Genomic DNA, 12,583 nt, shown 5'->3' with positions numbered 1-12,583 from the left:
AGGTTATGCTCGTTTCTAAATAGCTAAATATTAGTGATTTTGCACCATAATTTCATGTGCTATATTATAATTTATTTTCAGAAAATTTGATTTGATAAGTAATCTTTTAAAAATATATGTTTATTGATTTCAGAGAGAAATACATGTATATCAATGATGACCAGCTGCCTCCTGCAAGCCCCTGATGGGGATTGAGCCTGTTCCCTGACCGAAATCGAACTGTGACCTCCTGGTTCATAGGTTGATGCTCAACCACAGAGCCATGCAGCTGGGCTATATCAGTAATCTTAAAAACAAATCTTTAAGACATGTAAATTACTTTGTAAATAATAAGTTATAGCACAGTACAGCTGTTGTGAGGAGGGTTTTTGGAGTTAGATTGCTGAGGTTTAAATCCTAACTGTCCTTGCTTGATTATAATCCTAAGTAAGTTACTTAATCATTCAGTGTCAGTTTCTTCTTTATAAAATAGACATAATAGCACCTATCTTCTAAGGTTGTTTTGAGTACCACATGAGGTATTATATGTAAAACCCTAGAATATTGACTGGTAGAATATAAAAGTGCTATGTGGAAAGTCTATTCCCTTAGAATTTATTAATATTATACTGTTTTTAGGTCTATTGAGTTTTCTTACCTTTTCTTTCTTTCCCCATCCCCAATCTGATCAACTATGTATATTAATTCAATGATAAATGGTTGTATTGCCATTTTTTCCTCATAGTTTTGGCATTTAGTTAAGTGTAAGCATTTGCTTTCTAATTACTTAAATAAAGATTTAGTTTATCTTTGAGGAAAACTACTATGGTGTCCTAATAATTGAGCAGATAGGAAGTTTTCAGTTATTACATTGAGACTCTTAATGAAACCATGGCAAAATTACAGGTAAGAATTTAAGGAAAAATGTAAGGATAAAGGGGAAGGGACATGAATGACTAATTCCCCATTTTTTTATTTAATGACAGTTTTAGTTGTCTGTCATAGGAGGAAAAGATATGTCCTTCTTTGTTACTTAATAAAAAGAATGGGAGAACCAAGATGGCGGCATAGGTAAACACCTGTACTTGCTGCCTCTCATAATCAAAATTACAACTAAAAGGCAGAACAACTATCACCCAGAACCGCAGGAAAGCTGGCTGGGTGGAAGTTCCACAACTAGAGAGGTGAAGGAAGTGCATTGGGACTGGTAAGAGGTGGGGAGGTATGGAATGTGCTGGCACCTGGATGCTCTGCTCTTTTAATTGGGAAAGAGACACAAGCTCCCGATTGTTCTGAACTCCAGTTCCGGGGGAGACTCTGGGGTAGAAACTGGACTTCCTCGCATTGGGACAGGAATGTGAGGGTGGCTTTCTCTCAGAGGTGTTCATAGTGATCATTGTTCCTTAACGGGGCCGCGGGATGCAGAGACCCGGGGACTTCTCCATTGCAGTGCTTACTGGCAGCTATGGCTGTTTGCTCTACCCTGGTGATTCCCAGAGACCCCACTACACCCAATTTACAACCCTACCCAAGCTGTACACATTGGCTTTTGCATATGAATGGCCTGTCCTTTCTCCTCTTAAAACCTGTCAAACTGCAGCTGGGTCAGAGAGCCCCAGAGCTTCCAAAAGAAAGCCCAAGGCCCAGCAGCAGTAGCCTGCCTTGCTTCACAGCTGGGCCTCGTCTGGGCACTTCCAAACCCCATACAAAGAGGAGGAATCTGCAGATGTTTCTATAGTTCCTGTTGGGCGGCCCTAGACAGTGGCTGTCCTTGCACCTCCTTGGAGATCCAAGAGCCAGTGTACCCAGTGGTCAGAGTGAGACCATACCAGATTACAGCTCTTCACATCTATGAGACATACTCAAGGGGCAGACTCATTGAGCACCAAATCCCCACTGAAGCAAGTCCTGCCCCATAAGGGTATCTCCTGTGCAAAAGATCTTTCAGGGTTGACACAACTGGTCATCACAGCCAATTGGTCTGGAGGTCAGTTCCTCCCAGTAATACCAATAGCAATCAAGGGTTAACTACAAGACTGTGCAAACAACCCATGAGGTGAACTATAGGACACCCACCACAAGGCCACTCTGTCAACTCAAAGAGACTTAGCAGCTACACAGTACATAGAAACAAACACAGGGAAGCAGCCAAAATGCAGAGACAAAGAAACAAGTCACAAATGAAAGAAATGGAAGAAATAAAAATACTGGATATAGAGTTCAAAACCATGGTTATAAGGTTACTCAAGAATCTTCTGGAAACCTCCAAGAAATTTAGTGAGACCCTCAGGATATGAAAAAGGACCAGTCAGAAATTAAGTATACACTGACTGAAATAAAGAATAATATACAGAAATCCAACAGCAGACTAGAGGATCTGAAGAATCAAGTCAAAGATTTGAAATACCAAAAAGCAAAAAACACCCAACCAGAAAAGCAAAAAGAAAAATGAATCAAAATATATGAAGATAGTCTAAGGAGCCTCTGGGATAACTTCAGGCATACCAAAATCAGAATGATGGGGGTGCCAGAAGAAGAGAGAAAGCAAGATACTGAAAACTTATTTGAAGAAATAATGACAGAAAACTTCCCCTACCTGGTGAAAGAAAGAAACTTACAAATCCAGGAAGCGCAGAGAATTCCAAACAAGAGGAATCCAAAGAGGACCACACCAAGACACATCATAATTAAAATGCCAAGGGCAAAAGACAAAGAGAGAATATTGAAAGCAGCAAAAGAAAAACGGTTACCTACAAGGGAGTATCCATATGACTGTTAGCTGATTTCTCAACAGAAACTATGCAGGCCAGAAAGGAGTGACAAGAAATATACAGAGTGATGAATACCAAGAACCTACAACCAAGATTACTCTACCCAGCAAAGCTGTCATTTAGAATTGAAGCTTAGATAAAGAGCTTCACAGACAAGAAAAAGCTAAAGGAGTTCATCACTTCCAAACCAGTATTATATGAAGTGCTGGAGGGTATTTCTTAAGAAGACGAAGAAGAAAATGGTAAAGATAAAAAATTATGAACAACAATGTGACAACAAATACATTTTTATCAACAAGTGAACCTAAAAATCAAATGAATAAAAAAACCTGATGAACAGAACAGACTGTTGAATGTAATAGAATCAGGGGCAGATTGACAATTCTCTGGGGGAAGTGGTTGTGGGGGGTGTTGGAAGAGATTGGACAAATAGTTTATACCTATGTGCAAGGTCAGTGGGGTTGGGGGGAATGCCTGTAGTGGCATGGGAACCAGGTGGAGGGGACCTATGGGGAGAAAAAGATGAACATCTGTAATAATCTGAACAATAAAGATTTTTTTTAAAAATTGGCACCTACAGTCCTCCTCATAATTTAGTTGCTTTCTCTTGTTTACCTCTCTGCTCTAACTCTGTGATGTGGTATTCCTTTAAGAGGTTCTCTCTCACCCTGTAGATATAGAACTTTTTCATACCCTTAGATATACAACTTTGTCTTTTTGTGGACTCTCCAGAAGTCTGCTCACATTTTCCCGAAGATTTAAGGGTTACAAAAGGAGGGATCATATCACCTACCTGCAACTACAATATTGTGTCACTTTGTTTGCATTTCACCTCTTCTCTCTCCCATCTCTCTCCCCTTTTCTTTCCTCTTTTTAGTAACTTAAAGAAATTTCTTTCCTTATCTCATGGAGGCCAATTTCTCCCACATTTAAGTGTTATTAGGAGGGCAAGGTATTTCACCTTCCCCACATTATCAAGGGTTTCCTTTGAGACAAATAAAGAGTACAAACAAATAGTGCTTTTCCTGAAAGGGATTCTGGAAAGTAGAATTATCTGTACCTGAGTACATTTCTATTTGTTGATTATTTATTTATTTATTTATTTATTTATTTATTTATTTATTTATCTGCATTGTAGATGGTAAAATTAAGGCATAAATGTGAGGGAAGATATGGAGTTGTCATGCTTAGTAGGTTCTAAAACTTACTCCATCACATTTCACAAATGGCATAACCTCTGTAAGCTTTAGTTTCCTCACATCTTAAATTGGGAAATGTAATACCTACTTTGTAGGGTTGTTGTGTGGAACAATGAGATAAAATATTAAGGGGCTTAGGATAATATTGGGCATATAATAAGCCCTTAATCAATGGTAACTGTTGTCCTCACCACTGCCGCCACCACCACCACCACTACCAAGTTCTACTTCCACACCCACTGCAGTTAGATAGGAATCTTAAAAAGGAAAAGCATCTGGTAAATGTTTTAACCATGTACTCATTGATACCAGCAAAAAATGTATGTGTTAAATAATACTAGGGTATGATTTAAAGAGAATGGGTAGTTCTGATTTGGAAAAACCAACTTGTATACGGTTCTTCTGGTTTGTAACTTGGGTGTTTATTAAATCTTAATAATTCATCTTGTATATTGTAGAAAATTTAACTGAGTTTTAAATGAACCCCAGAAATCATCTAGGTAAATTGTTTTCTTTTTCCTTCTTCCTTCCTCTCTCCCCTCCCCTCCTTCCTCCCTCCCCTCCCCTCCCCTCCCCTCCCCTCCCCTCCCCTCCCCTCCCCTCCCCTCCCCTCCCCTCCCCTCCCCTCCCTCCCTCCCTCCCTCCCTCCCTCCCTCCCTCCCTCCCTCCCTCCCTCCCTCCCTCCCTCCTTCCTTCCTTCCTTCCTTCCTTCCTTCCTTCCTTCCTTCCTTCCTTCCTTCCATTTATATTACATTAATTCATTGCACAACAACCCTCTGATTGGTAAATTGTCATGATTTTATAGATAAGGAGACAGGGCTTTAAAAGAGGCTAAATAACTTTCCAAAGCCACAGAGTTTTGGAAAAAAAAGATTTAAACAAAGAACTTCAAAGTGTATATTCTTTCTACTTTGGAACAGATTCACACAGGCTTAAAGTTCCACAGGAATTTCAGTTGGGGATAGGAGTTGGGGCATCATGGAATTATAAAGTGTTATCCATACAGTTTATGCACATAGAATGATCTCTAGCTAGGACTGCAGTGTCCTTGCTTTCCCTGCAACTATTAAAATGCTTACTTACAGTTATTTCTTGCATTTCTATGATTAGCTCATAATTTATCACATCTGGTGATTTGGACCTAGAAATATGAGTGAAGCAGAATGTATTAACTATTGAAGGAGGTAGAATGTTTTCTGTATTGTAGTGTTGAGAAGGTAGACAGTTAACTGGCTCAGAAAATGACAAATGGTCAGCCAGGTGCCCTTGCTCATCAAAGACTTTTAGTTTATACAGTCCTGTAGTATGGAAGTGATTTGTAGATAAAAGGACTTACTGTGTTGTAGATTTCTTAGAAATAAGAACTTTGTAATTTTTAAGAATTAATTTTACATTTCTGATTATATTGTATGAGAAATCTACTGCCATATAGGTTATGAAGAATCCCTTTTGCTTCTGATATTTTTTAAAAAGGCATTGGAAGTTATTTTCTTATTGCATAATAAGGTATCTATGTTATTTTCCTAATTATGCTTGAATCCACTTGAAATTGATTAGCAAAGGGTTCCCGTTTATCAGAAGGTGTATATTTTAAATGTTCTAAAGTGCTAGCGTGTAAAAAGTAGACTACTAGTATCTGAGGAAACATTTATTCATTAAAAAAGGGTCAGATTATTAATATAAAAAGTATTTAGTTTTACTTTTTTTGTTCACTCAGTATATAAAGCTCTCCTAGTTCTTATTTCTATTAAAGTATGTTGTCACTATTTAATAAGTATTCCACATTAGAATTGTTTTCATTGTATCCAGTCTTGAAACTGTTTTTGTGACCCCTTTATTTATTTTCCCTTTTCTTGTCATTTTTTTTATAACTATAGCAAGTCTTAAACATTTTATATTAGGATAGAAATAAAAACTATAAACTGACATAAGGATTTTCCAATCTAAAGCTTATTTTACAAACCTTTTAAAATATAAAAAATGCAGAATAGAATTATGTTAAAAGTGGGATAAAATTCAGAAATAGCATACAAGAGGCAGTCATTATGTTTATTTTGGAGGGAGAGTGGAAATTTGATCTGAGAAAACTTTTGCAAAAAGTGGTGTCTGTAGGGTGCAAAGGATGACTAGCTATTTGCCAGACTGTTAGAAGGAGAAAAACATTCTAAGTAGAAAGAAAAGTTTATAAGGCTCCGAAGCCTGATCCAATAGACTGTGGATGCTAGGATAGAAAATATTGGTGGGGGAGGGATTAGGGAGAAGAGATCCTGGGAAATGAGAATGGAGAAATAGATAAGCTGAAGAATTTGGATTTTATTATACTATAGATTGTGGGAGACTAATTAAAAAGTGTTAAGTAGGGAGGTGACTATGAAACATTCTTGTAGAAGGGTAGTTAGTATAGCACTTTATAGATGTCATGGATCAGGGTTGTATACTAGGTAGCAAAGCTGAAGGCAAGGGAGGCTAGTTTATTGATCATGAACATTTTTGGGAAGTTAATTTCAAATATATTTAGAAGGTAATATCATGAGTTATAAGAAAAAGAGATTGTCTTTTTTTTTCTACTCTAAAAGTAAATTTAAAACATTACTATTTTATAATTTTCATTAAAATGTCACATTTTATAAGTGACAGGTTATTCAAAAGAAATTATCTGACTCACTATAAAAAACTAATATAGAAAGATACAGTTATTTTTCTTCATATGCTTTGGGGCTACTTGTTAGGTGCATGCAAATTTATTAAATCTTTTTAGAGGATTACTCCTTTATTATTGTATAGGTTTCTTTTATATTCCTATTAAAAGTGGCTTATTTTAAACTTATAAACAAACTATAGCAATATGTTCAATTAGCCTTCTTATTAGTATTTGCCATGTATGTGGTCTTTTTTAACCTGGGGTTAGGGAGATTTGGTAGGGTGAGTGAGTAGGGGTTAGAACTAAACTTGTTTCTTTAGCTTAGAGTAGCAGTGTTTCTGCTGCTCTGGGTAACTGAACTATCCCTTTATTTCTCTACATCTTCACTTCTATAAATAGTCCTTTTGTAAATAAACCCTCCTCAGGTTATCCTAAGGAGAGTGTGTCATCTGTTTTTAGTTGGAATCCTAACTGTTACTCACTCCAAAACTCAAGACAGTATAGTCAGAGCATTCTGGCCTGGTCAGTAGGGCTTTCTTAACTTATCCATGGTTTTCAGTGGGATTTAGCTAATTATAACCATCAGTTTTTTTCCTACCATCCCCCAACCTTCCACCCTTTTTTATTTTGTTTTGTTATTGCTGTACAGTGCCCTGAGATGGTGAATTTCTTAAGCTTTACTTAAAGGTTTTTGTTTTCATGGCCATAGTAATGACTTTTTAAAAAATATATATATATATATTATTGATTTTGTACAGATAGGAAGAGAGAGAGATAGAGAGTTAGAAACATCAATGAGAGAGAGTCATTGATTAGCTGCCTCTTGCACACCCCCCCTGGGGATATGCCCGCAATCAAGGTACATGCCCTTGACCGGAATCAAACCCAGGACCCTTCAGTCCCCAAGCCGATGCTCTATCCATTGAGCCAAACCGGTTTCGGCCATAGTAATGACTTTTAAAAGCAAATGTGTAGTTTCCAGTCTTAAGTTCTGGTATGTGTTGAGGGTATCCTGAACTCCTTATTTGGGCTGAAAATGGACTGCCGTTCACTTTTTCTTTTTCTAATAATTTATTGAGGTGAAATTTACATAACAAAATTAACCATTTCACAGTGGAAAAATGCAGTGGCATTTAGTACATTCAAAATGTCTAGTTCCACACATTTCCATCATTCCAAAGTAAAACTTTTAAACAACAACAAAAAAACAAACAAAAAACCCCACCTCTTACCATTAAGTAGGTTACCACCATTCTACCTTATGTCTCTTTGGGTTTATCTCTCAGACAATTTGTGACCTTTTATGTCTGGCTTCTTTTTTTGATATTTTTTATGTTCATCCACATAATATCAGTACTTCATTCCTTTCCATGGACAATAATATTATATCATATGGATAGACAACAATTCATATATACATTCATTTATTGATGGATGTTTGGGCTGTTCCTGTCTTTTGGATATTATGAAAAGTGCTGCTGTAAACCTACCTCTACATGTATTTATTTCAGTACTTTTTAGTTCTTTGGAGTTTATACTGAGAAGTGGAATTTCAGGATCATGTGGTATATTTAACTTTTTGAGGAACAACCAAACTTTTCCATAGCAGCTGAATCATTTTTCATTCCTACTCACAATGTACAAGGGTTCTAATCTTTCCACATCCTCACCAAGACTTATTTTCCTTTTTAAAATTTATTATAATTATCTTATTGAGTGTGTGAAATGGAATCTCGTATTTAGTTTTGATTTGCATTTTCCTAGTGCCTAATTATGTTGAGCATCTTATATGTTGGTTGGCCATTTATTTGCATGTCTATTTTGGAGAAATAGCTATTCAATCCTTTGCTCACTTTTTTAGTTAGGTTGTTTGTCTTTTTGTTGTGAGTTGTAAGAGTTCCTTATATATTTTGAATACTACACCCTTATCAGATATATAATATGCAAGATTTTCTCTCATCTAGGTTGTCTTTTCACTTTTTTTGATAATGTATTTTTTTATACACAAATATTTTAGTTTTGATGAAGTCCAATTTACCTATTTTTTTTGTTTCTTACATTCCTGGGATAAATTTTACTTGGTCACAAATATGCTGTTGAATTTGGTTTGCTAGTGTTTTGTTGAGAATTTTTATCTTAATGATAAGAAATATTGGTCTGTAATTTTCTTTTCTTGTGAACCTTTATTTAGCTTTGATATTGGTAATACTGGTCTTACAGAATAAGCTAGGAAGTGTTTCCTGCTCCCCCCTTTTATTTTTTCAAAGAGTGTGAAAAGGATTAATACTAATTCTTTAAAGGTTTGGTGGACTTCACCAATGAAGCAACTTGATCCTGGACTTATATTTTCTGAAAAGTTTAAAAAAAAAATTTTATTGAGTTTTTATAGAGAGGAAGGAAGAGGAGAGAGAGAGAGAGAGAGCTAGAAACATTGATGAGAGAGAGACATCAATCAGCTGCCTCCTGTACCCCCCCCCCACACCAGGGATGTGCCCCCAACCAATGTACATGCCCTTGACTGGAATCTAACCTGGGACCTTCCAGTCCGCAGACCAACGCTCTACCACTGAGCCAAACCGGTTTTGGTTGAAAAGTTTTTGATTACTGATGTAATATCTTAGTTTTTATAGGTCTGTTGAGATTTTCTGTTTCTACTTGAATCAGTTCAGATAAATTGTGTGTTCCTAGGAATTGTCCATATTATCTAGGTATCTACTTTGTTGGCATATAATGATTTATAGACTAGAGACCAGTGTACAAATTTTGCAGAGGTCGCCTGGGTCTGGCCTGCGCTCTTTCTGGCCTGTGAGAGCCCTTGGGGGATGTCCAACTGCCGCAAAGGTGGTGGGAGAGGCTCCCGCCACCACCACTGCGCTCACCAGCCATGAGCCTGCCTTCTGGCTGAGCAGCGCTCGCCCTGTGGAAGTGCGCTGACCACCAGAGGGCAGCCCCTTGATCTCTTATTTGACCCACGGCTAGTTTAATTGTACAATATATTATTTAATTTCCACATATTCATGAATTTTCTATTTTCCTTCTTTTTAAAAAAAATTTCTAGTTTCATTTCATTGTGCTCAGAGAGGATGCTTTGTCTGATTTCTATTTTGTGGCCTATCCTGTGCTTTGTCCAAGAGAGTGTTACATTTACATTTTTAAAAACTATGTATTCTCCCCACAGCATTTCCTCCCAGGCTTTAGGCGTTTTATTATATCTCTCCACCGCATCTTTTCCCCCAGGTAGTGATGAGTGTCTTGTGCCATTTCTTCAGGTAGCCTCCAGACAAAATAGAACAGCTAAGCACAATAATTTGCTTATAATATCTGCTCTGTTTCCTCTGGAATGGGTCCTGGTCCAACACAGGGATGATGGGCTGCCGAGCTGGGGAGGGTTTGGGGAAAGGACCAGTAACAATTCCTCAAAAGTATCCTTCTATTTTTAAAAGTATCCTACAGCTTTGTTTCTTTATTCAGCCTTCCCCTTGGTCGCTATAAACCTTCAACTGTTTTTCAGAGTTTGACAAAGTTGTTTCTGACAGTTTTTACATATTTTCAATGTTTCTGTGGAGGGATGGAAGTTTGGAGCTACTTTCTCTACCGTTTTCCTAATTTCCTGGTCCCTCATTCATATCTATAATTCATTTTTGTCTTGACCACCATATGTAATCACTTTTAGATAGTCTTACTCATGATTCTGTTACTCTCTCCTGGTAAGTGGAGGTGACATTACTTTGGCCATATTTAACTTCTCTGAGCCGTGACTTGCTCTTTAGAAATTGAGGTTAATCTTCTTTCCTCCTTCAATGAGTTTTTATGAAAACCAATTAATAGAAACATGAAAAATATTTGTATACAGTTTATATAATCTGTTGACCTGAACCTTATCAATGGCTTATTTTCTTTTATCATTGAAATATGACTCATCAAAACCATGGAGTAGAAATAAGTTAAACTGCAAGCTCTGAACCTATTCTCTGTTCTACATATTTTGTCAGCAAATTATGGTTATAGCAGAACATGCATATTTTTTGCATCACTGCAGACTAAAATGCTTGCCCTTGAGCAAAGAAAAAAAAAAGGAAGCAAACTAGGGGAAAACTCACATTGTCAAATTCCTTTCACTCTTTTTTAATCAGATCTGAGTTTGAACATTGCCAATTACCTAGAGTATTAAAGTATAAATTGATTAAAATGCTGTGTATCAGTTTTCTACGTGTTAGAGATCATTCTTAATTTTCTCTTTTCTTTATGCTAAGCATTGAATATGAGATCTTTAGTTTCTTGTTTTTAGGTAGTATCTAAAATGTTTGCCCAAATTAGCCAATGTAAGTTTGCAAATATATTGGTTTATACCAGCATAAAAGCTAATTTCCTCCTAATGCCTTAAGAATTATAAAATTCATAAGAATTATAAAACTACAAATTATCCAAGTTCTGATAATCCAGGCATTTCAATTTTGGTTTCTAGAACTAATAATTTTCTATGAGAAATTATCTCTGTTTTTCTGGCTAGTAATGAGAACCATTTTATTGTCTTAACTATTCATAGGAAAATAAATAATGAGAATTCAAGGAGTTTTCATGCAAACAAAGCTATTAAGAAGTGTAAAGTCTTTGTTCACTGTGAGGAAATAAATGTTTAGAAAATTCTTACTGTAAATATGACTTTAACAATTTTCCAAAGTCAATAAAATAGCTATTTGGCCATCTAATGAAAAATTCAGTCAGTGCAATTAAGCAGGGAATATGAAGACATTAATCAGAATTTCAAAGTTACTAAGAACCATTTACTATCATCTTGTGGGCCCAAGTGCTTTTCACTCAAGTCTCAGCAGTGCTTTCTTGTACAAGGTAAACTTCTTTAGGTATAAGGATATTTCCAAAACTATAGTCTCCTATTGTGTTCAGAAATGTTTTCTAGAGACACAGGTAGCATTTCCTTTTTAAAAAATCCATCTTCTGAGTCATGGAAAAAACTTATTTAAGAGAGAAGCCACGTGCTTGCTTCGGCAGCACATATACTAAGAGAGAAGCCAGGTACAGTAAGTACGTTGGCCTCTATCCAGAACTTTTTGTCAGGAAAAAGATGGAGTCTCCTTATGAAGGAATTCTAACATTATGTGTATTCTTTGTTTTTATTTGGAGTAAACTTGAATGCAAAATGGATTTCTTATAAGAAACACTTTACAATATGTGCCCAGAACTAGGTTGAATAAATCTTTTGTCTTTCTCTGTAACCACAAGACAAGAAGGGCATTAAGGCATTGGGGTATTTTGTAAAATCCTATCTTATAAAAGAGTAATATGCAAATTGACATCACTCCAACACACAAGATGGCTGCCCCCATGTGGTCAAACATGGCTGCCCCCATGTGGACACAAGATTGCTAGTAGGGGAGGGCAGTTGGGAGGAATCAGGCCACCAAGGGAGGGCAGTTGTGGGCAATCAGCCAGCAGAGAAGGGCAGTTGGGAGGGACCAGGCCTGCAAGGGAAGGCAGTTGGGGGTGATCAAGCCTGCAGGGGAGAGCAGTTAGGGGTGACCAGGCCTGCAGGGGAGGGCAGTTAGGGGCAATCAGGCTGGCAGGGAGCAGTTAGGCATCAATCAGGCTGATAGGGGAGTTGTTAGGAGGTGATCGGCTGGCAGGCAGAAGCGGTTAGGGGCAATCAGGAAGGCAGGCAGGCAAGCATTTGGGAGCCAGCAGTCCTGGATTGTGAGAGGGCAGTCAGACATCCCTCCAGGGGTCCCAGATTAGAGAAGGCGCAGGCTGAACCTGAGGGACCCCCCTCACCCCCGTGCATGAATTTCATGTACCAGGCCTCTAGTTCTTTTATAAGCACACTAGTAGCCCTGCACATGGATCCATGTGCCATTAGCTTACCAGTAGCTCACTGCCACCCTCCAGTAGTTCTTCGCTCACTGCCCTGTCCTTCTTTAGCTCCCTTTGCCCCTCCCCCCCACTCATAGCTTGCTGCTCTGCCCCCTCCTATAGCTTTC

General features: G+C 37.5%; 1 protein-coding gene across 3 annotated transcripts in view; it reads left to right on the top strand.

Moving 5' to 3' along the window:
• Positions 1-12,583, top strand: part of MNAT1 (MNAT1 component of CDK activating kinase) — a 154,246-nt gene that overhangs the window by 119,197 nt on the left and 22,466 nt on the right. The window contains exon 8 of one of the 3 annotated variants that reach the window (XM_045580003.1): positions 4,408-4,458. The exons of the other annotated variants lie outside the window; for them this stretch is intronic. Coding sequence (XP_045435959.1) covers positions 4,408-4,420 — 13 coding nt within the window. The 3' untranslated portion in view covers positions 4,421-4,458. Of the gene's footprint in view, positions 1-4,407; positions 4,459-12,583 lie in introns of those variants that run through there. 3 annotated transcript variants of the gene reach the window in all.

Source organism: Pipistrellus kuhlii, unplaced genomic scaffold (genome assembly GCF_014108245.1).
Source record: "Pipistrellus kuhlii isolate mPipKuh1 unplaced genomic scaffold, mPipKuh1.p scaffold_m20_p_1, whole genome shotgun sequence".
Lineage (NCBI taxonomy): Eukaryota > Metazoa > Chordata > Mammalia > Chiroptera > Vespertilionidae > Pipistrellus > Pipistrellus kuhlii.
Note: the sequence above shows the minus strand (reverse complement) of the source record. Positions and strands in the feature narration are given on the sequence as shown.